The sequence below is a fragment of the Eulemur rufifrons genome, chromosome 8 (assembly GCF_041146395.1).
Source record: "Eulemur rufifrons isolate Redbay chromosome 8, OSU_ERuf_1, whole genome shotgun sequence".
Lineage (NCBI taxonomy): Eukaryota > Metazoa > Chordata > Mammalia > Primates > Lemuridae > Eulemur > Eulemur rufifrons.
Genome location: NC_090990.1, coordinates 28,558,239 through 28,581,636, shown reverse-complemented (window position 1 = coordinate 28,581,636; position 23,398 = coordinate 28,558,239). Strand labels below are relative to the sequence as shown.

General features: G+C 37.4%; 1 protein-coding gene and 1 non-coding gene across 2 annotated transcripts in view; one reads left to right on the top strand and one right to left on the bottom strand.

The window, feature by feature from the left end:
* Positions 1–23,398, bottom strand: part of ZMPSTE24 (zinc metallopeptidase STE24) — a 49,168-nt gene that overhangs the window by 5,897 nt on the left and 19,873 nt on the right. Inside the window, exons 6-8 of the mRNA XM_069477759.1 lie at positions 21,343–21,484; positions 14,946–15,130; positions 2,409–2,513 (exon numbers count right to left, since the gene is read on the bottom strand). Coding sequence (XP_069333860.1) covers positions 2,409–2,513; positions 14,946–15,130; positions 21,343–21,484 — 432 coding nt within the window. The remainder of the gene's footprint in view (positions 1–2,408; positions 2,514–14,945; positions 15,131–21,342; positions 21,485–23,398) is intronic.
* On the top strand, positions 11,185–11,292 carry LOC138391038 (U6 spliceosomal RNA). Its single transcript, XR_011234681.1, has one exon. It is a non-coding gene; the product is annotated as a U6 spliceosomal RNA (small nuclear RNA).

The window sequence follows — 23,398 nt, the reverse complement described above, 5'->3', positions numbered from 1 at the left end:
TTTAGGACCATTGGAGCTGACCTTTCTAGAAAGGTCAAAGAAAAAGGTAGATCTATTTTTATCAATAAATGAGAGAGGAAAAAAAAAAAATCAAAAACCTATACCAAAATACAACCCGTTGGAGGAAAGTTGGAGAACAAACACCATCCTTTTCCCTTAGTAGATTAGGATCTTGGAGGCCACATATACCATATTTAAGTGTGTTGTTCCAAACCATTTACCAGGTGCCAGCTTAGAATGGGGCTCAGAGCATAAGAGGGTTTGCCAGCTGCTCCAGGACAAAGTGCAAGCAGCTCTGCCCCTCACCCTTTTAACTCAGTGGATCCAGTATGACAAGCTCTGACAGAAAACTCACAATGAAGACTCCTAGACTTATAATCTATGCATCCATTTTTGTCAAGTAACAGTTGTCTTTTTGAAAAGTAACTTTGGGTTTGCTACTAGGCCCTACTAGAGACTGAATTCCTGGCCATGGGATACCATGATCCTACAACCCAAGCTATTCCTCCTAAATTGGATGCTATGTTGATCTGCCTAGCCAGGAAACTGGTATGCCTAGAAGCACTCCATCATCAAATGCAAACGGTATAGGAGTGGAAATGAAACAAGTCATGAAGGCAGAAGTTAAATAAGCCAGTGGCTCATATTCTAGTATGACACTCTGCCAACCCACAATCAACTCTTACTCATGGGAGTTCCCTATAATCATTTAATTGAGGAGGAAAAAAATTAGAGCCTATTTTACGAATAACTTAATACTGGCACCAGCTGAAAGCCAATTGCTGTAGCATTACAGTACCACTCAGGGATGGTCTTGGAAGGCAGTGGGGAAGGGCAATACTCTTAATGAGAGGAACTGTAAGTGGTATATCTCATTGTCCACTCAGCCTGGGAGGGGAGAGGGCCTGAGCCAAGGATATATATATATTAATAGTAATTCATTGGCAGTAAGCAAATAATGGTTTGGCTGGATGATCAGGGAGATTTGGAGAAGAGGTACATGGAAAACTTCCAAAATTAGCTGAGAGTTTGATTTTAAGAGTCCCATGGTAGAGGAGGCTCTTGATGATGAAGTCAGAAGGCAGTTGCTCTGTGGAGGTCAGCCATCCCTTCTCCACCGCTGCTCTATAACTTGGTCAAAGGCTCACGAACAGAGTGGCCAAGGTTACAGAGATGGAGTTAATGCACTAGTCAACAACACAGACATCCCCACAACTGGCTCCTGTCGAGCACCCAATCTGTCAGAAGAGGCGACCAGCCCTGATGAGGTCCCACATCTCAGGGACCAGCCTACGATGACAGGCTGATTCCATTGGAACCCTTCCTTCGTGAAAGGGGCAGTGATTTTCCTTAATAGAGTGAATATTCAATTTGAACTTGGATTTTGACTTATTTAATGTCTTACTTACTGCCACATATCCATACAAAATAGCTTCAAGCAAAGAAACTCACTTTTATAACTAAAGATGTAAGATGACAGGAAAGTGCCCACAGGGGTTCACAAGTCTTCCCACGTAATCCATCACCCAGAACCAGCTGGCCTTTGGAAAGGTGTGAAGACTCACTTAAGATTCAGTTAAGGCCACATATGCTCAACCAATCAACAAGATATAGTGTTATTTCACCCACAGACTGAAAATCTGTTGGTTTAGAGGTATTAATACCCAGAGGAAGAACGTTACTGGAATTGTTTTCTTCTTTATATTTTCTATAATTTTCAATTAATATATAATTACTTTTAAACGAGAAAAAAGTTTTTTAAAAAGTATTTTAATGTCCAAGTTATCTAGGCTTACTCCTTTTGATCTTTATAGCTATTGTATCTGAGAGACTCTAGAGGTGGTGATGATGATGGTGGTAACAATAAACATTTATATAGCACTTACCACATTTCAGGTACTACTCCAAGCTCTTTGCATGCATTAACTCATTTAATTCTTCATCAGTCCTATGAGATATTATTATTCAGTGAGGAACCTGCCTGAGGTCACACAGAAGAAGGTCAGGGAGCTGTGATGGGAAGCCAGGTAGCCTGGCTATGGAGTCTATCTTAACCTCTCTAATATATGGCTTCTCATGCCCGCCATACTTCCAATTTGACTACCATGCCATAAAAAAAGAACTTCATGCCTGTAACCCAGCACTTTGGGAGGCCAAGGCGGGGAGAATTGCTTGAGCTTACGAGTTCACGACCTCATCTCTACAAAAAATTTAAAAATTAGCCAGGTATGGTGGCATGCGCCTGTAGTCCCAGCTATTTGGGAGGCTGAGGCACGAGGACCACTTGAGTCCAGGCGTTTGAGGTTGCAGTGAGCTATAATCACGCCACTGCACTCCAGCCTGGGCAAAGAGCAAGACCTCATCTCTTAAAATAATAATAATAATAATAATTGTCACTCCAAACTTACCTGGCTAATAACGATATTTTTGACTGTGTGTCCCAACTTCCAGTGCCCCAGTTCATGGCCTAGTACAGCAAGCACCTCCTCATTTTTACATCCTTGTTTCTTATTCTGAATCAAAGAACAAATGGAAAATAAATTATGGAGAACCCTCAAAAAGTTTATACCTTTTAACTTAGTAATACCCTTTCATAGATTCTAACTTAAAGAAACATTCAGACTTTTGTGCCAAACCATTCATTCTCTTAACAAAGCATTCCCTAAACCACCACTCCACGTAAGACACTGGGTTAAGCACTGAAGATAGAATTGGGAATTAGACAGATATTCCCAGACTATGTAAAGCATATAGTACAGACTAATTTAGATTGGGAGAAAAACTGGAAGAAATATAAAGCTTTATCAATAGGACAATCGTTAAATCATGATAAAGTCATATGAAAGCCATATTATAAACCCATTAGAAATTTTGTTTTCAAAGATTATGTTCTGACATGAAAAATTGCTCATAGATAGATAAATCAAACAACAGTTATGGTATAGACCCATTAGAAATGTTTTCAAAGATTATGTTCTGACATGGGAAAATGGTTTATTAGGTGAACAAAGCAGGAAACAAACTAAAAATATATAGTATGATTCTAATTATGAAAAAATGTGAATGTGTATGTAAAAATACACAAATATAGAAAACAGACTAGAAGTATATAAAAATGTTAACAGTAGTGATCTCTATATGGTAGGACTACAGTGATGTTAACTATTTTATATCTTTTCTGTTTTCCAAACTATAAATGAGCACATATCACTCATAACTCAAAAAATACATCATGAACTGCCATTTTAAAAATTGAGACTTCCAAGTTAAGATATCAGAAAGAACATTCACATCTAATTTAGTCAAGAGATTTATTTATAAAAGATACAAACACACAGGATGAGGAAAACAGGAGAGGTGAAAACAGCAACAACATTTTAGAAGCAGGAAAGCAGATGGACAAATGATAACAGACTAAGCAGACCAAAGGCATAAGCCCACAGTGGGAAAAATGAAGAACCAGCCTGATCTATACCGTCAAGTCTTCAAAGGGCTTGGAAATAACAGCACCAGGTACCTTTGGAACACGGGGGAAAGGGAGGAGGTAGCTAAAATAAGAATTGGATGAGACTGTTTGAGAAATGGTTAAAGCTCCAGATTCCTTCTCTAATTCCATTCTAATAGGCAACGACTCTTCCCTCATCCTAGAAGGAGCCTGAAAGTTTAATCTCTCAGGAGAAGGCAAAGAAGAGGACCTTTCAAGTGGGGATTCGACATTGCTGAGGGCCAGTGTACACTAGCAACATACCATGTATATGTTATGCTGCATACTGAGGACTCCCTCTCTCAACCCAGGCCTCTCCCCACACTTGGCTCCCAGAACACTACCCTCCAGGCAGAGGACTAGAAGAGGACTCCTTGGGAACTCTGACCACCCCACCAGGAAAGACCTATAAGCACTAACACCAGGTGTTTCCCCAACAAAAAGCCCACATGGGCCACCCTACAGTGAAGCTCAAAATTAATAAGCCTTACCTACAGGTTCAGAGATTCCAATCAGGTTTTTAGTCCCAACCTCTTCTTAAGGAACAGATAACCAAGGATTACCAGATATATGAGGTAAGCTGTTAAGATGGAAGATAAGATCTAGAAAAAAAGCAACATGGAATAAGCAGAAGCTATGTAAGGAGAAAGGTTAGAAAGATAAGATATTGCCCCCATGGGAAAACAAGAGAATGCTGTAAAAATGGAAAATACAAAGAAAAAAGATTCTTAGAAATCAAAGCTTAATAGAAAGATTGGAAGATGATGAGGGAATCTTCTAGAAAGTAAAACAAAGAGATTTTAAAAAATGGAAAACGGGAGAAAAGATAGGAAAGTTCAGTATAAGAAATCCAATACTTGAGAAATAGGAACTCTGAAAAGAGAGAATAGAAAAAATAGAGAGGAGAAAATAATCAACAAAATAATTCCAGAAAGTTCCTTAGAACCAAAGGACCTCAATTTCCAGACTAACAGGGCCTAGTGCATATATCCAGCACAACGAATGAAAACAAACCCCCACCAAAGCATGGGAAATTTGAGAATCACTGAGAGAGAGAAAGGATCCAACAAGCTTCCACAGAAAAGCAAAACCTAGGTAACACATAAAGGACCAGTAATCTGAATGTCTTAGATACTTCATCAGCAATGTTGGAATCAAGCAGGCAATGGAACAATGCCCTCACAATACATCTCAGTCTAACTTGCAAGCCAGAATGACACAAAAATGAGGATGCTTTAAGTGTATAAACTCAAAAACTTTATCTAGTACCCAATCTTTCTCAGGAAGGTATTGGAAGATAGTCTCTACCAAAATGAAGGAGTAAATTAAAGGACAAAAAGTCATGGAATACTTAACACAGGAGATCTAATATAAGAGAGAAGTGAAGGAAATCTCTAGGATGATAGCTATATACCAGATAGAAAGGGTATCCCATTTAGATTCAAAAAGTATGACTCAGACAGTCTGTGAGGGCTGCCATCATCACACTCCCTCTGTTACTGTACCATCTTTTTAACCTAATGAAATTAGTGGAAGATGTATGCCACCAAGAGAAGGAAGGAAATCAACATGGCTCCCATTTAGAGGAAAGGCAAATGGAATATCAAAGATGGCCACAAAAGGAAATTTAATATGAGAGCTGTACAGCAGGACTTCAGAAAACCACTTCAAAGCTAAAGAGAATAGAGACCTCAGGGTATGAGAGGGATGAGGGGGACTAAAGCTGATAAAGTTGATGAGGTATTAATAATTAACCTTAGAGAAAACTATACTGAGAGATTCTGGAAGTTATGAGAAGAATTATCCAAAAGATACAAAGAAAATTAAGCATTTTCTTTTTTTTTTTTTAAAAAAGCAACTATTAAGCAAGAGGGAAAAAACGTAAGGAAGGCATGCTCAGCAGTGAATAACTGCATAGGTAAAATAATACAAACACTGAATATCGATTAAACCAAGAATCATAACATGATTACACTGAAAGAACTGGGGAAAGAGAAAGCAGAGCAGATGTTAGGACAAGAGAGCTAAATCCTCATCTACCATGACTGAAAACCAATAATGTTAACAGATAGTAGCTACATATATTACTTAGAAATATAGAAATGTGTAAATGTCTGAAGCAGCAGCTAAGATAGCTGAAATCTGTGGAGATGGGACTAGTGGGTTGAGAAGCAGAGGAAAGGAAAGCATAGGAAAGCAAAGGAAAATTGTTTGAAATTTTAAACAAGATGCTTGTTAAAATTTATTGAAGCTTTGCTTTTCTTAATTTTAGCATAACTTCTCAAACCAATATTATATAAAATGATAATCTCATATATATTTTTTTTTCAACACATATAAAGACTGGGCCAGGAAAAATTTAAGAATAACAAAAAAGTTGCTAACATTTATTAAACAATAATGATGTACCACTCCCTGTGTGAATACTTGTCTCATTTATACATCACAACCAACATATGAGATAAGAACTTTTGTCTCACTTCACAGATGAGAAAATCTAGGCACAGAGAAGTTAACTAATTTGATCATTGCCACATAGTCAATAACTGGAAAATTTGGGATTTAAAGCCAAGTAGTCTGCTGGAGACCTGCACTTTCAACTTTTACACAAACTATGAAGGTAAAGGTAAATTATTCAACATTAATCAATCATATGAAATAAACAATTTTAGTTGGCACATGTTATCATTTGCATATTATTGCTGTACTGCAAAATAATTAAACATAAATGATAGGTAGTCACATAAATGATGAAGTACAACATTTACAAAGCTAAGTAAAATTGTTTTCATTTATACATTTTCCAGATTTCAATGTAATGCTAAGATACAATGAACAATTTAATCTTGTGCACACACATTCACTCACTCAGCCACACACAGGCACACACATACCTGGACACCTGCTTCTGGCAATATTACTTACTAGATAATCTTGAAAACTCTCAAACAACTAAAAATGTTAAACAACTTATAACAAATATCCTTTTAAACATAAGAGTTTAAAATAAAGAAAAGTCAAAGTTGAAGAGCTGAAATTCAGATCCCTTGCATAAATCCATGAAGGGCTGTACTCTGAGTTAAAGAGTGGGCTAGGAAAAAAAAAAAAAAAAAAAAAACATGCTGACAAAATAACCCATTTGGATCAAGTCTCATCTAAAGTGGGAAAAATCTATGAAAATTCAAAATCGTTATCTGCATGGTCCAGGAAACTCCAAACTGAAATATTAAAGTGCTTCCAGTTCGGTAGCACCTGGAACAATTGACAGAAGTAAATGTAAATCTTCTGTTGAAGATTGTACCCTAAACACAGACCCCTCAAAATTCCTAAAGATTAAGATCAGTGACAGATTATGAGCTTATAATAAAAATTACCAAATACTTCAGAAAACAAGCCACAATGAGTAAAAGTTGGTGGAAATAATAAAGAGCAGTATTAGCTCCATAAGACTTTGGATAATAGAATTATCAGATTCAGAATATAAAATAAGTATGCTTTATACAAATAAGAGAACTAAAATCATGAGGAAGGAACAAGAGACTACTTCACTAGATTGATGTGAGAAAGAATCAAATAGAAATTTAAAATTAAAACATAATGGGCCTACAAGGTGTAATTCCAGTGACTTGGGAGGCTGAAGCAGGAGGATTGCTTGAGGCCAGGAGTTTGAGACCAGCCTGGGCAACACAGTGAGACCTTGTCTCTAAAATTTTTTTTTTTTTTTTTTAAATCAGTCAGGGCTTGCCTATAGTCGCAGCTACTCAGGGTGCTGAGGCAGGAGGATCAGTTGAGCCCAGGAGTTCAAGGCTACAGGGAACTGACCGCGTCACCGCATTTCAGCCTGATGACAGAGCAAGACTCCATCTCAAAACAAAAACAAAAGGAACCCACGCACAGTGGACTGGCTAAAGAACAGATTAAATATAGCTAAAGAAAGAATCAGTGAACTGGAATGGAAAGCTAAAGAAATTATAGAAGGCAGCTTTGCTATACAAAGAGATGGAAAATATAAGAGAGTAGTTACCACCTGTGAGAGACAAAATGAGATGGAATAACATTCATCTAATTGGAATTCCAGAAAGATAAACTGGAGAGAATGGGAGAGAAGCAATACTCAAAGAGACAATGGCTGAGAATTTTCAAAACTTCAGGAAAGACATGAATCCTTTGATTTAGTAACCACAATATTCCCAAGTAAGATTGAGATAAAGAAGTCCATACCTGCAGAACACCAAAATCAAAAAGAAACCTTAAAAGCAATCAGAGAGAACTAAAAAGAAAAAATAAGCTCACAGCAGACTTTCACCAGTAACAAAGAGAAATAGCTATTAATTCTGAATTGACATCCAAGAATAAAAGTAAAATAAAAACAAAACCAGAATTTTCCAAAGAAATTTCTAAAGCATAAACTTCTGGAAGAAGAAAAGTAATTCCTAAAAGGAAGTTGTAAGATGAATAAGGAATGTTAAGCAAAGAAACAGGTAAGCATATAGGTGAATCTAGATAATGACTATATAAAACAACAATACTATTATTTCAGGGATAAAAAATGAACAAGGTAAAACTATAATACAAGATGAAAGGGATCATAGTGTTTAAGGTCCCTGGCTTGTTCTAGAAACAGTGAAGATACTGTATATTTTAAGATTTTTAGTTATGTAGGCATGCTTAATTTTTAGTGGCAATCATTAAAAGAATAGTAATATAAGACCACCAAAAACATGAATAACAACTCAAATGGAATTTTTAAAAAATCTTCAATCAGTTCTTTAAAAAAAAAGCAGGAAGGTGTATGTATATGTGTTAGAGTGATAACAAGGGGAGGGTGACATATGAAAAAGATAGGAAAAAACCACAAAGGGCATAAAATAATATGGTAGAAATAATTCCAAATATGTCAGTAATCGTAACATATGTAAATGAACCAAGCCTATTAAAAAAGAGTAACTGTCATTAAAAGTAAAAGGATGAATAAGATAGTTATTTGGAGACGGTTGTACAACTTTGAGAATATATAATACTAAAAATTACTGAATTGTACACTTTAAAATGGTTAAGAGGGGCCGGGTGTGGTGGCTCACACCTGAATTCCCAGCACTTTGGGGGCCTAATGCAGGAGGGTCACTTGAGGCCAGAAGTTCAAGATCAGCCTGAACATAATAGCCAGATCCTATCTCTACAAAAACTAAACAAAGTAGTTGCGTGTGCTGGTACGTGCCTCTAGTCCTAACTACAAGAGAGGCTGAGTCAGAAGGATCTCTTGAGACAAGGTGTTGGAGGGTGCAGTGAGCTGTGTGATTATGTCACTGCACTCCAGCCTAGATGGCAGAGAAAAACTGTCTAAAAAAAAAACAAAAAAGGTTAAGATGGTGAATTTTACATTATGTGTATTTTATCTAAATAATTTTTTTTAAAAAGTAAAAGGATGATATCTAGCAAACATTAACCAAAAGAAAGCTGGAATAGCTGTATTAATATCAGACAAAATCAACTTAAAGGCAAAAAGCATTATTAAAGAAGGCCACAACAGAATGGTAAAAAGTTCAAGTTACCAGGACACGTTAATTCTAAATTTATATGTACTTAATACTATAACCTCAGAACATATTAATTCAAAATCGTCAGATTTGCAAAGAAAGCTTGATTAATCTATCTTAATAGGATGTTAACATACACCTCTCAATAACTGAAACATACAAATAAAGTATCAATAAATATTTGAATAAAATAATAAGCTTGATCTACTGGGCACATACAGTATCCTGCAACAAACAATTAGAGAACATATCTCTTAGAAAGTGAAGGCTAAAGGTTTTGAAATAAACTTCAGCTACTTAAAAAGGCAAATTAAAAAAAAAGCATGAACACAGAATTGATTTTGTTTTATAAAGCTTAGAAAAATGTAGCCTAATAAGAACACAGGCAGAACGATTTATTGGAATCTAGACAATAAACCACTTTTTCCCTCCTTCACTAATTCCTCATCTTTAAGGAAAATGCCCATGGAAAGGGAAGCCAGGTATATGCATGAGAAAGAGGGATAGATTACAATAATTTGCAATATAGGATTGACATTTATTATCTCTTTTCTTTTTGAACTTTAGAGTTTGGGTTAGGGTACATTTCGTAGAGAAAGAAAAGAATTAGATAATTAACCTCATTCCTAAGATATTCGCACTTACCTCTACCTTCAAGGAATGGTCATTAAAAAGGATTGCACCAGCCAGGCATGGTGGCCTGCACTGTGGCTCATGCCTGTAATCCTAGCACTCTGGGAGGCTGAGGTGGGAGGACTGCTTGAGCTCAGGAGTTTGAGACCAGCCTGAGTAAAATCAAGACCCCATCTCTACTAAAAATAGAAAAATTAGCCAGGTGTGATGAGCACCTGTAGTCCCAAGTACTCGGAAGGCTGAGGCAGGAGGATCGTTTGAGCACAGGAGTTTGAGATTGCGGTGAGCTATGACTGAGCCACTGCACTCCAGCCTGCATGACTCTAGCCTAGGTGACAAAAAATAAAAATGATTGTACCAATTTATAGACATCTACTCTAAGGGGAAAATTAAGAAGTGCAACTGAAGGATTACATACAAAAATATTCCCTGCAGGCATATTTTTAACAGCAAAAAATTGGAAACATCTGCATATTCAACAAGAGAGAATAAGAATAATGATAGCTTAGAAAAACTAGAAATATATCCAGTAAGATGTTTGTGGTTTGTTGGATCATGGATGATTTTTGTTACTGATGTTTTCTAACTTTTTTATTATTATAGCAATAGGCAACAATATAGCTGTTTTTGTTTAATAATAGTGATAACAGCTTCCATTTATTAATGGCCTATATACCAGACACTGTATATATTAGATATTTGACATACAGTTCATTAATCTTCATCACTATAATGCAGGTATTATTAGCTTCATTTTATATAAAGTAGCGTGGTCCCTAGGCTTCTGTTTTTACCAGTTACCTGCTTTCCAATATGAATTATAAATTCTTTTATAAAACAACCAATTCTCTATCATTCAGCATAGGTTCTTGTCTCTTGGTTTGATGTCTGGGTTTAGAAAGCTATTTAGAACAGCACTGGAGGCCAGATGCAGTAGCTCACACTTGTAATCCCAGCACTTTGGGAGGCTGAGGCAGGAAGATCACTTGAGGCCAGGAGTTTGAGACCAGCTTTGGCAACATAGTAAGATACTGTCTCTACAAAAAAATTAAAAAATTAGCTGGGTATGGTGGCATACACCTGTAGTCCCAGCTATTCAGGAGGCTGAGGCAGGAGGATCACCTTGAGCCCAGGAGATTGAGGCCACAGTGAGCTATGACTGCACCACTGCACTCTGGCCTGGGTGACAGACTGAGATAGATAGATCCTCTTAAAAAATACAAAGAAAGAAAAGAAATTAAAATATCTTGCTAGTAAATACTAGGTAAAAGCATAAAACCCACCTCTCTGGAACCTGTGTTCTTTCTACTGTATTTATCAACTGGGAAGACTTTCACATAACCCTTGCACTTACTGGAGAAATACTTGTTGTCTTCTATAAAAGGGCAGCTTTTATATATTTTTGATTGTTCCTTTTACTTAAATTGCTTTTGAGACAGTTATTCTATTTGTCCAATTATTCTATTTGTCTTCTGAAGGGTAAATTCCAGACAGTATGTTTCCTAGATATCTTTTAAAACGTAATAGCCAGTGCTTGCTTCAGCAGCACAAACACTTAAAATTGGAACAATACAGAGAAGATTAGCATGGCCCCTGCACAGGGATGACATGCAAATTCGTGAAGCATTCCATTTTTTAAAAAAAATGTAATAGCCATTATGGAGACATTCATCGAAATGTTAATAGTAGTTATTTCGAATGGGAGGAATTTCAGATAACTTTAGTTTTTCTCTTTAAAGTTCTGTTAAAAATGAAATGCTTCATCTTCTCTACATTATCCAGGCTTAAAACTATCTTTGCATCCCCCACTACACTGTACATAGTAGGTAGGCATTCAGTAGCAAGTGCTGAATAAATCAGTTTCCTAAACTTCTGCCACATCTGTGCACTCTCCACATGATTATTTAATATCTTTCTTTAACCAATTCACTTTTTAAAACTTAGCCTTATCCTAAATGACAATGCACATACATGAAATCACAAGTTTGATATGCCTGTTTTATCTTTTTCCTAATATACATTAATAAATACATAACTACCCAAATTTAAAATACTGATATACTACCTAAAATTATTTAACCAGTAGTACACACACCAGAAATAAATATAGTTAATATTGTCGAGTCAGTTTTTGACCTACTCCTTATAATATCAATCACCTACTACTGTCCTTCATCACTTAACAATGGGGATACATTTTGAAAAGTTTGTCTTTAGACAATTTAGTCACTGTGTGAACACCATAGAGTGTACTGACACAAACCTAGATGGTCTAGCCTACTACACACCAATGCTATATGGTATGGCCTATTACTCCTAGGCTACAAACCTATACAGCATGTTACTGTACTGTAATTCTGTAGGCAACTATAACACAATGGTAAGCATTTGTGTATCTAAACACAGGAAAAGTACAGTAAAAATACAGTACTATAATTTTATGGGACCACATGCAATTCATTATTGACCAAAATGTCATGTGGCACACAACTGTTGTTTAAATCCATCCTTTACTATGACTCTTGCACTTATTCTGGGCTCTCATTCTAGTGTAGGCCCTCATTTCTTCATCCTTATCTTGGTTATCTTGATGCAATAGGCTCCTAGAAGTCTCCCTGCCTCCAATCTTTGCTTTATCCTATATTCTGCCACCAAATTTTAATTTTCCTAAAACAAGCTTTGGCCTCTACCCAAATCAATCAATCTAAACTTTTCAGGCCACTGGAAACAACCACTCAATATCTTCAGGAAAAAGTATTCCACAAACTGGTCCTGGCCTTCCTTTCTATCCCCATCTATAAGAATCCATTTAATCATTAGTACACAAAGGCATTGTGTACTTTGTCTCTACAGGTTCATTCATCCCTTATCTTCAACCTGAAAAGCCCCATCCTCAAGTCAAAATTCTACTTGGAAAAAAAAAAACTAATTCAAATAGGCTCTCTTCTAAGACACTTGTCTGACCATTAGAATCTGCACACTATTTTAGCCACTCATGATATTTATCATATCCTAGTAAACTATGGGCTGTCTCCTCTACTACAGGTTCATTAGGGTAGGACTGTGTCTAATGTATCTTGTTGTGTAACTTGTATTTAGATGCTACAACATTTGTAGTTAACCAGTGAAATAAAGCAGGCTCTTCAAGAAGCCAGAAAAATAAGCCAAACCCCATTTAACATACAAAGGACCACTCAATTGTTTTTGTAGCCAAAAAAAACCCCCTATTGTCACAGATAGATATTAATGATCTGTAATTTCATTACTTTGCTTATAATCAGTGGACCACTAGCTAACATCTAGGTTTAGCTATAATGTAATCCACTCCCTGTATGTGGATGCCTCTTAAGCAGATTGACTTGCGGAACTTGCAGGATTATCCAGTGTTATCACTCGGTTACCATTTCTGGACTTCAGTTTTCCTATCTATAAGATGATCTTAAGATCTCTTCCTAGCTTAAAATTCTGTGGCTCTAGATCAAAGTGACTTTTATTCTAATATCCTAATTGGCAGAATAACTCTATTTGCAAAAATAAATACAATCAAAGGATTAACCCTCTCCCAGTGGTACTTAACCCCTTCACAGAATTTTGTTTCATCTACATATTTAATACAGGCAAGGACTTTACTATTAATAGAGCATATTTTTAGGGTAAAAACAGATGCTCAAATGATAATTTTTTTTGTACTTAAAATGTATAGAATACAAGGTATTTCACATATATTATTTCATTTAATCTTCACAACCCTAAAAGGTAGGCATTTTTAGTCCAGTATTTCTCAACCAGGGGTTATCTTGCCCCACCACCAGCCCCTCCCCAGGACATCTGGCAATGTTTGGAGATATTTTTGTTGCCACAATTTTCTGAAGCAGGAGGAGTTGTCACTGGTCTCTAGTGGGAAGAGGCCAGGGATGCTGCTCAATATCCTACAATGCACAAGATACCTCCCACACCAAAAAATTATCTGGCCCAAAATGTCAGTAATGCCGAGGCTGAGAAAGCCTGCTGGCCTCATCTTTCAGTTAAGAAATCAAAGATTTAGAGAGCTTAACTTACTTGCACGGAGTTACACAGATGGTAAATGAACAGGGATCTAAAATTATCTCTGTATGACACCAAAGCCAATGGCACATTCCATCACACAAACAAATACTGGTGACTATTTCTGATGAAATTTGTATTGTTTCTTATCATCATCCTCCCCCCAACCCCCTTAAGTCTTGGTACCTTAGATTTTGCTAATCAGCATCAGCTGACCTCATCTAAGAAAAGGATTCAGAAGCAGTTTTCTCAATCTCAGGTCAGATTTAAGAAATGTCTTCTCTTGTGCTCCCATTATATCCAGTATCTATAGCTTCATAGTAACAATTATATTGCAGCACGATTGTATGACTGTCTCCCCCCTTAGACTATAAGCTTAAGAGGAAGGTTTGCTTCTTTATTTTTGTATTCCTAGTGCCAAGCAAAGTATCTCAGTCTGGGAGCAGTGGCTCACACCTGTATCCTAGCACTTTGGGAGGCTGAGGCAGGAAGATTGCTTGAGGTCAGGAGTTTGAGACCAGCCTGAGCAAGAGCGAGACCCTGTCTCTACAAAAAATAGAAAAATTAGCCAGGTGTGGTGGTGTGCGCCTGTGGTCCCAGCTACTCAGGAGGCTGAGGCAGGAGAATCACTTGAGCCCAGGAGTTTGAGGTTATAATGAGCTATGACACCACTACACTCTAGCCCAGGCGACAGAGCAAGGGTCTGTCTCAAAAAAAAAAAAAAAAAAAAAAAGGCATCTCAGCACAGAGCATACATTTTATAAATGTGTTAAACAAATAAAACTAAGTAAATTACATAATGTACCCAAGGACACACAGCTACTAAATGACAGGACTAGGATTCGAATCCAAGTCTCTCTGTTGCCAAAGCCTATAATTATTGTCTTAAGCTAAAAGTTAATTTTCTCTTTATCCTGCCTATGGGAATTCTTTGATCACAAACATATCGGAAATATATATATTAAGTCCCTGTTTTAAAGACAGCTAATAATCATATGAATTTTCCTACCTTAGGAGAGCTTCCAATTTTAAAATCTACCTTCTGTAAAAGCTTGCAAGGCAGTTAGCATGTAGTAATAGTGATGATCTCTCCTAAATACCAGAACTATAAAGGGACCGTGGTGTTTTTAGTTGATAGTTTCCCTCAATTCAACACTTGCTACATAGAAATTGATGTTATTTTGAGTCAGTCACAGGAACTGTGTATAAAAACCAAGGCAGAGTCTCTTAGGAAAAGGAGAACTCACTTTAACTTTAGGTTTTATTTCTTCATTGTCCCCTTCTTCACCACTGCGGGGTTCCATGCCAGAATCTTCCTGGATGTCTTTGTTTAGTACAGAGTACTCTTCTAGTAGAGTGTCAAACAAAACTATTCGCTTGTTCTTGAAGAAGCCATAAAAATAAGCATTGCTGTGGGAAGAGCGTTTAGATCCTAAGGAAAAGACAGTTCAAAGCATGGAATGTAATTAAAAAGTCCGGGATCCTTTGGAGAGACTCCTAAAAATTAAATTACTGGAAAGGATATTAACATTTTCAAATTGTTTAATGCCTGAAGAAAAACTGTATCAACATAAATCACCACCAGCAGTGGAGTGTCTGCTTCCCTGTGTTCTTGGTGACAAATATTTATGTTCATCACAGCTTTGTAGCAGTAAGTAAGTAAAGCCTAAATATCCAACAGTTGGGGAATGATCAAATTATGGTAAACCTATGAAATGGGATTTTAAACAGCCAGAAAAAAATTATACTTTCAAAGAATTTTAACAAGCAGCTCACCAGTACTATTGCTAAGGATACAAAGTTTCATGTACATGGTTCCATAATTGTCAAGTAAAAATATACATGTAAATAGAAAAGCACAAACACAAGCCTATTAAGAAATAAATCAAAATATTGATGCATTTGTCACTGGGTTCTAGAATTATGGATTTTTGTTTCCTCCTTTTTTACTTTTGTCTCTCAAGGCTTTTAAAACAACCCTACTTCTCTAATCAGAGAAAAAATTAAAGCTATTTTTATAAAGACTAGAAGAAGACAAACCTAAATTTTTAATAGTGGCTAACTATTAGCTAACCATAGCTGAACTATGGTTGATTTTTATTTTCTTCTTTATATTATTTCTTTAATTTCCAAATGTTTTGCAATGTACAATGAGTTGAATATAGTGATTAAGGGCATAGACTCTGGGTTCAAATCTTGGCTCTGCCATGTATTTAGTTGTGTAAATTTAGGAAACTTTCTTAATTTCTTTAAGCTTTAGTTTCCTATTTATGAAGTGAGGCTAATATCTATCTCACTGGGTTGGATTAAGGATTACATGTGATAAGTAAACCAATTAGTATACTGCCTGATCCATATAATCTACTACTATTATTTTATACTTTCTTTTAAAAAGAAGAAATGATGTAAAAATTTGCTCCTCTTGAGAATTTGAGGTATCTCACAGAAAACATGAATTTTGTATTTGTCATATTTCCAATGTAAAATACTTGGCAGTATGTTCAGTAGTGAAGCTTGATAAACAGAAGCCATTATTTATTTATGGTATTAATATGTTACTTTTTGGTTTGGTTGCCAGGGAGAGCCAAACATGTGGTCTAATTTTGTCAATAATAGAGGACCTTAGAACCTAGAAAGCTATGTTACCCTTTTGGGGTCTCACACCTCCATCTCATCTCTATCTTTGCTGATCCTAATTTTTAAATTAATTTTAAAATATTTCTTAGTAGCTGTCTGAAGTTATCTAGGAAAGTAGGCAGATTGTATGCAGATAAATAAAATCAATGTCTTAATATCTCCCACTGGTTCAGGTATCTCAAAGTATGGCCCAAGGAATACCTACACCAAAATCACCTAGGGGTGCTCGTTAGAAGTAGATACTAGAAACACCTACCAAGCCACTGGGGATGCAGCCCAGGAATCTGTCTTTTAACAAACTCTCCAGGGAATTCTTATACTTACTAAAGTTTAAGAGTCCCTGTACTAGACAGTAACCTTTTTGGATCACTGTGCCTGGCATGTAGTATACAGTCATGTATGGCATAATGACATTTTGGTCAATGATGGACCACATATATGATAGTGGTCCTATAAGATTATAACGGAACTGAAAAATTCCCATCACCTAGTGATGTCATAGCCATGGTAACACTGCAGCACAACATACTACCTTTAATACTTACCATTGTGTTACAATTGCCTACAGTGTTCAGTACAGTAACATGCTGTACAGGTTTGTAGCCCAGGAGCAAGAGGCTATTCCATATAACCTAGGTGTATAGTAGGCTATACCATCTAGGTCTGTGTAACACTGTAGGGTGTTTGCATGATGATGAAATTGCCTAATGACACATTTCTCAGAATGTATCCTTGTTGTTAAGCGATGCATGACTGTATATTCAATAATGCTTGTTTACTGAATAGATTGATGATACCACTTGAGGAATGAAGTAATGTATTTGAGAACTCTGAAAATCAAAATATTCTACACAAATGTAAGGCACTGCCAACTGCATCTTCATTTTTTTTATGATGTCTCATCTTAATCTGCCTCTTAGCAGCATTTAACACAGGTGACCACTTTCTCCTTGAATCACTTTCTTCTCCTGGCTTTTGAGACACTGCTTTCTGCTGATTTTCTTCCTTCCTCAATGGTATCTCCTCGTCAGCGTCCTTCCTGGCTGTTCCTGCCCTGCTGACTCTGACTCTGGCCCCCTTCTCTTCTCTAAGAGCCCTCATCCACGGCATTAAACATTATCTATGTGCCAGATACTTCCAAATCTGTATTTTTGCCCTGACCTCTCCCTAGAACTCTGGACTCATTATCCAGCTGCCTATTTGACATTGCCAGATGGATGTTTATAAACGTATTTGGTCTTCATATTTGTGTGTGTGGTTTTTTCCTGCCAAGTACTGGAATCTCCTTGTAGAGAATTTCACACCATGTGAGAGAACGCTTCTCATTTGAGAAATCTAAAAAGCCAGGTATTTGCCTCCCCAGCACTCCTAGCAGCTAAGCTCACGCCCTGGCTTAGTCGATCAGATGTACCCACTGAAGACTCTGAAGAGTTAGCTATTACACAAAAAAGCAAGGCAGTGAAGAATTAATTCTGCGGATGCTAGTGTCACAGATGTTAGGGGTACAAACTGCTGAATCCAGTGTTCTAAGGTAGCAAGAGCAGTGTCCTCACCAGACTGCTTCTACAGTATGGTTCTGAGCTCCCGGCCTCCCTATGTAACAGACCATTTTCCAAAGGTTGGCAAACTTAACTTTCCTGGACAGTTAGTGAGCTATCAAACACTGTTTCAATAAGCAATTTTTTTTTTTTTTTTTGCTTAAATCAGCCACAGTGGTTTCTATTGCTTGCAGAACTCTGAGGAATACAATGTTTATTAATAGGTATCTCAACATGTAACACATCCATTAGAACTCTTCTACTTTTTTTTTTTTTCTTTTTTTTGAGACAGAGTCTTACTCTGTTGCCTGGGCTAGAGTACCGTGGCGTCAGCCTAGCTCACAGCAACCTCAAACTCCTGGGCTCAAGCAATCCTTCTGCCTCAGCCTCCCGAGTAGCTGGGACTACAGGCATGTGCCACCATGCCCGGCTAATTTTTTCTATATATTTTTAGTTGTCCAGCTAATTTCTTTCTATTTTTAGTAGAGACAGGGGTCTCGCTCTTGTTCAGGCTGGCCTCGAACTCCTGACCTTGAGCGATCCTCCCACCTCCGCCTCCCAGAGTGCTAGGATTACAGGCGTTGAGCCTCCATGCCCGGCCCCATTAGAACTCTTAATACCCCACAAAGCTGCTCTTCTCTGTTTTTTCCCTCTCAGTAAACTACCATTTATCCAATTGCTCAGGTCAAAAATCCAGGCTGTTATCCTTGATGTCGCTCCCTTACTCCCCCACATGCACTCTATTAGCAAATGCAATCAACTCCACCTCTAAAACCTATCCCAGGTGCATCCAGTTCTCTCCATCAATGACTATTGTCCTAGTCTAAGCCACTATTATTACATCTTACCTGGACTACTGCAGTAGCCTCCTAACTGCTCTCCTTGCTTCCACTCTTACCTCTCCCCACAATATATTCTCCATACAGTAGCCCAAGATATTTTCAAAATACATACCACTTTCCTGCCTAAAGCCTTCAATGGCTTTTCCCACTGAACTTAAAATCCAAACTTTCTAACCTGATTTACAAAGGCCTACATGATCTGACTCTTGCCTATGTTTCAGATTTCATCTCATAACACTCTCCTGCTATGATGCAGCCACACTGGGCTTCTTCATGGTCCTTGAAAATACAAAAATCTAGAAGTTCTTCCCATTGATCTCAATACGGATGGCTCCTCCCTTCATTGGCTTAACAGTCATTTGTTCAGAGGTCTTTTCCAATGACCCAATCTGAAGTATCAACTCAGTCATCCTTCACCATGTCACACTAATTTAATTCTCTACACAGCACTTGCTATCTGATAATTTTTTGAGAGTAGGATTCTTAGCTTTTCACTACAGTGTCTTGGCCAATTTACAAATCTGTAACATTTCTTGTTACCATAAAAATATTCATTAATTCAAAATAGTTTTGAGGATTCTTACTATTGTTAACAATAATAAAAACATACATTCATTACAGATGAGTAAACTGCTATTTAGTAAAGGTGAGTTGCCCAAGTCACACAAGTAATTTGTGATAGAGCTAGGAATCCAACCTAAGCCCACTGACTCCGAAAGCCTGACCTCTGAAATGCTACCCTGCAACCTACTCAAATCTTGATTTCCCATTAAGACCCAGCTCAGGTTATAACCTTCCATAAAGCCTTCCTTGACTATTTCATCTAAAATGAAAATTAAGGCTGGGCATGGTGGCTCATGCCTGTAATCCTAGCACTCTGGGAGGCTCAAGTGGAAAGACAGCTTGAGGTCGCGAGTTCAAGACCAGCCTGAGCAAGTGTGAGACCCCCCCCCATCTCTACTAAAAATAGAAAAAATTAGCCAGGTGTGGTGGCACATGCCTGTAGTCCCAGCTACTTGGGAGGCTGAGGCAAGAGGATCGCTTAAGCCCAGGTTGTTGTGAGCTAGGCCAGCATCCTGGCACTCTAGCCTAGGCAACAGAGCGAGACTCCGTCTCAAAATAAATATATAAATAAATAAAACAAAATAAAATAAAAATTGTATCAATGATATATATCACATATTCTATTTATCATCTCTACTGCCACAGCATTAGCTAGTGTCTCATGTTATCTGATTATAACTTAAGTGATCAGCAACTTAGGGTCGCCCCATTCAGTAAAAGCCCCTCAGAGATTGTTCTACTATACTGACTAGTGAGCTACTACTGAGCTACTATACTGACTAGTAACATTACCTGGGGTGGGGGAGGGAAGCAATGATTTCAGAGGCTAAATAAGTATAAACTGGCTTATTATTCAACCATTTCCCCACAGAATCTTAAGCTATTCCAATTCTGCCTTTAGTTGTGCTGTATAGCCTCAGAAGCCACTAAATGTCTGAAATTTCTATATTCTTCTCATTGTTATTAATTCATTGTTTCAGTTGTGACCACCTGTTTTCCTCTAACCCTGCAATTGCTTCTCAGTTTCTATGTCTTTCATCTAACATGGAGGCTTCTCACTGGTGATAGTTTAATTTAAAGCAGGGATCAGCAAACCATGCCTTGGAGGCCAAATCCAACCTGCCATTTATTTTTATAAAGTTTTATTGGAACACAGGCATGCTCATTTGTTTAGTATTGTCTATGGCTGCTTTTGCACTATAATGGTCGAGCTGAATAGCTGCAATAGAGACCATGTGGCCTGCAAAGCCTAAAATATTTACTATCTAGCCTTTTACGGAAAATATTTGTGAAACTGCAGTTTAGAGGAAGCACAGTTGAAATCTAGAGGGATGAAGTGATTTGTCCAAGATCCCATAGCTGATAAGTGGCAGGGGCAGAACCAATTATATTCTTTTATATGCATTTTAATTTTTAAATTCTGAAAGTCATGGTACCTTACAACAGTTTTTCTCTACATCTTTGTGGGCTTCCTTGAGATTTTATAGTAGTCTTATGAGAGCCAATAAATAGCTTAACTCTCAAAAGCAATCATCAGAAAAGCAGAGTATAACTAATCAGAGACCCCAGTGATACTGCAGTCTTTGGTAATCTGCAAGTGAGTCTTCCAGAACACTGGGTGTTTTGTTGGAGGAGACAAAGTCAGTAACATTGGTTTTGTTTATGAGCACGCCATACTAATGCTAAATGGAATCTGACTATTTAAGAGTCCAACTCAATTACCCAGAGGAGCCAGGCAGGTAACAGAAGTGAATAAATCAGTCTAATATACAACCAAATATAACAGAGAGTGAAAGAGGACTTGGCCACAAATTAGAAACAATACTATAAAGCCAACTAAACATAGCTGTAGGCAAGAGCAGGATTTGACATCAGACCACCAATTTCTATCCCAGGACTATGTCAACAATTTCTATAAATATTAAAAGGCCAAGATGGAAATTCTAACCTTTAAATAACAACTTTTAAAAAAACCTATTTGTTCTTTTATTAAAGTTTTAAGAATAAAGTATCAAATAAAAGAGACCACTTGAATAAATCCTTCTTACCCCAGGTAGGCTTACCTTCAACAACATACACCTTAGTCAAAGGAAAGTCAATACTCTTTGCCATTACTTCAATTTCTTGTTTAAGCTTTCCCTCAGGCAGAGGTGTGAATTTGTCAAATAAAGGGGCAATATAATCAGCATAGATTGTGACAAGAACCTGAAAAGTAAATGTCAGAACTTATGAATACGCTCTTAAAGAAAAACTACTCATTATTATACAGACTCAATTATTAATATATTAAAACAACTGCCATGTATAGTGGCTCATACCTGTAATCCCAGTACTTTGGGAGGCCAAGACAGGAGGATCACTTGAGGCCAGGAGTTCAAGACCAGCCTGGGCAACATAGTGAAACCTCATCTCTACAAAAAATAAAAAAGTTAGCTGGGAATGAATGGTGGCACACATATGTAGTCCCAGCTACTCGGGAAGCTGAGGTGAGAGGATTACCTGAGCCCAGGAGTTTGAGACTACGGTGAGCTATGATTGTGCCACAGCACACCAGCCTGGGTAGCAAAGCAAGACCCTGTTTCTAGAAAAAAACAAAAAAACCCAATTATGTTGACCCTAAACTTGAAAACAGGAAACTTATCGTATTTGCTCTGGTATTCCCAGGCCAGAATAGTGCCAGATAATACCAGCTTAATATCTGATGAATTAAATCAAAATGAGTAATCTGATAACACAGTAAACCTGTGAATTTTATTTTAGTAGATAATGCTGCTAACAATGATTAAGATCACTAGATGGTAATAACCCTTTCAAAACTACCTTGGGAATTTCTGACACTCCATAAGCCAATCATAACATGCAATTCTGCCTTTTAGAGTAATTGTGATAGATCTGAAGTCTTTACTAAAAAATAATTACTAGAGCTTATCTCTGTGCTGTTACTTGGTTGGTTTGTTTGCTAAAATTAATTACCTGCAGTTCATACCTGTCTACTTTGATTCGAATAGCACTTCCTTAGGCATTTTTGGAGTATTTCCTCTGCCTTTTTTCCCCTTACTTCAATTTGTCATACGATAGATACTTGTAAATCCAGTTAGTGCCCATTTTCTGATCTTCATCCCACCAGTGGAAGTGAAATAATGAGCATCATATATTTAAGATTAAAATAAACCTCAGCCAGCCTATACTCCCAGCTACTCGGGAGGCTGAGGCAGGAAGATTGCCTGAGGCCAGGAGTTTGAGGCTGTAGTGCACTAGGATCACACTTGTGAAATAGCCACTGTACTCTAGCCTGGACAACACAGTGAAACACCATCTCTAAAAAAATAAAATACAATAAACCTCACCATCAGTGGAGTGGAAGACCTGATAGATGATATTTTCTGGGGGCTGTGAACAGATAATTTAAGTTGTATGCAGTGTGTTGTGAAGCAGTTCAGAATATGGGAAAGAGCAGAGGAATAGAAGATGTGAGGGAGGGAAAGGGGGGGGAGAGTAAGAGGAAAAGAGAAAGAGAAGGAAGAGAGGGAAGGATAGGTGGCAGTCAGGGAGAAAAGGGGAGAAAAAAGGGAGAAGGAAAAGAAAGAGAATGGATAAAAGGAGGAAGAGGAAGGGAACAGAGCTGAAAGGGTAAAGAAGGGAGGGGAGGGAAAGGCAAGGGGAAGAGGGTAGAAGAAAGCCAGGTAACTATACGCTTTCTTTCTCTTGTCCCTCTTAAATCTATTCTCTCTTCAAAATATCCACAATTTTTAAGCACTGGAGGTGAGCTGAGAGTCATTAAATTATCACATTTGGTCATTCATCCTGGTGGCAACTCACAAATGCACAGCACAAAACTGCCTGACAATTGGATCATTAAAAGTGACTAATGACTAGCTTCTATGATCTGTAAAGGTCAGCATAAAGAGAATAAAATTCATGGTCAGTCAACTCTCCTATTTCTATATCCAAAGCAGAGAAAACAACAACGAAATTTATATAAGCATTATTTATATTTCATCTGCTTCATAAGAACTGTTTACATGCTAATGGAGATTATAGTAATCTCACCAAGAACTTTTTTTTAAGGCAATCACAAAAATGAGGTTTATTGAGGAGAGGAAGATAGGATTATAGGGC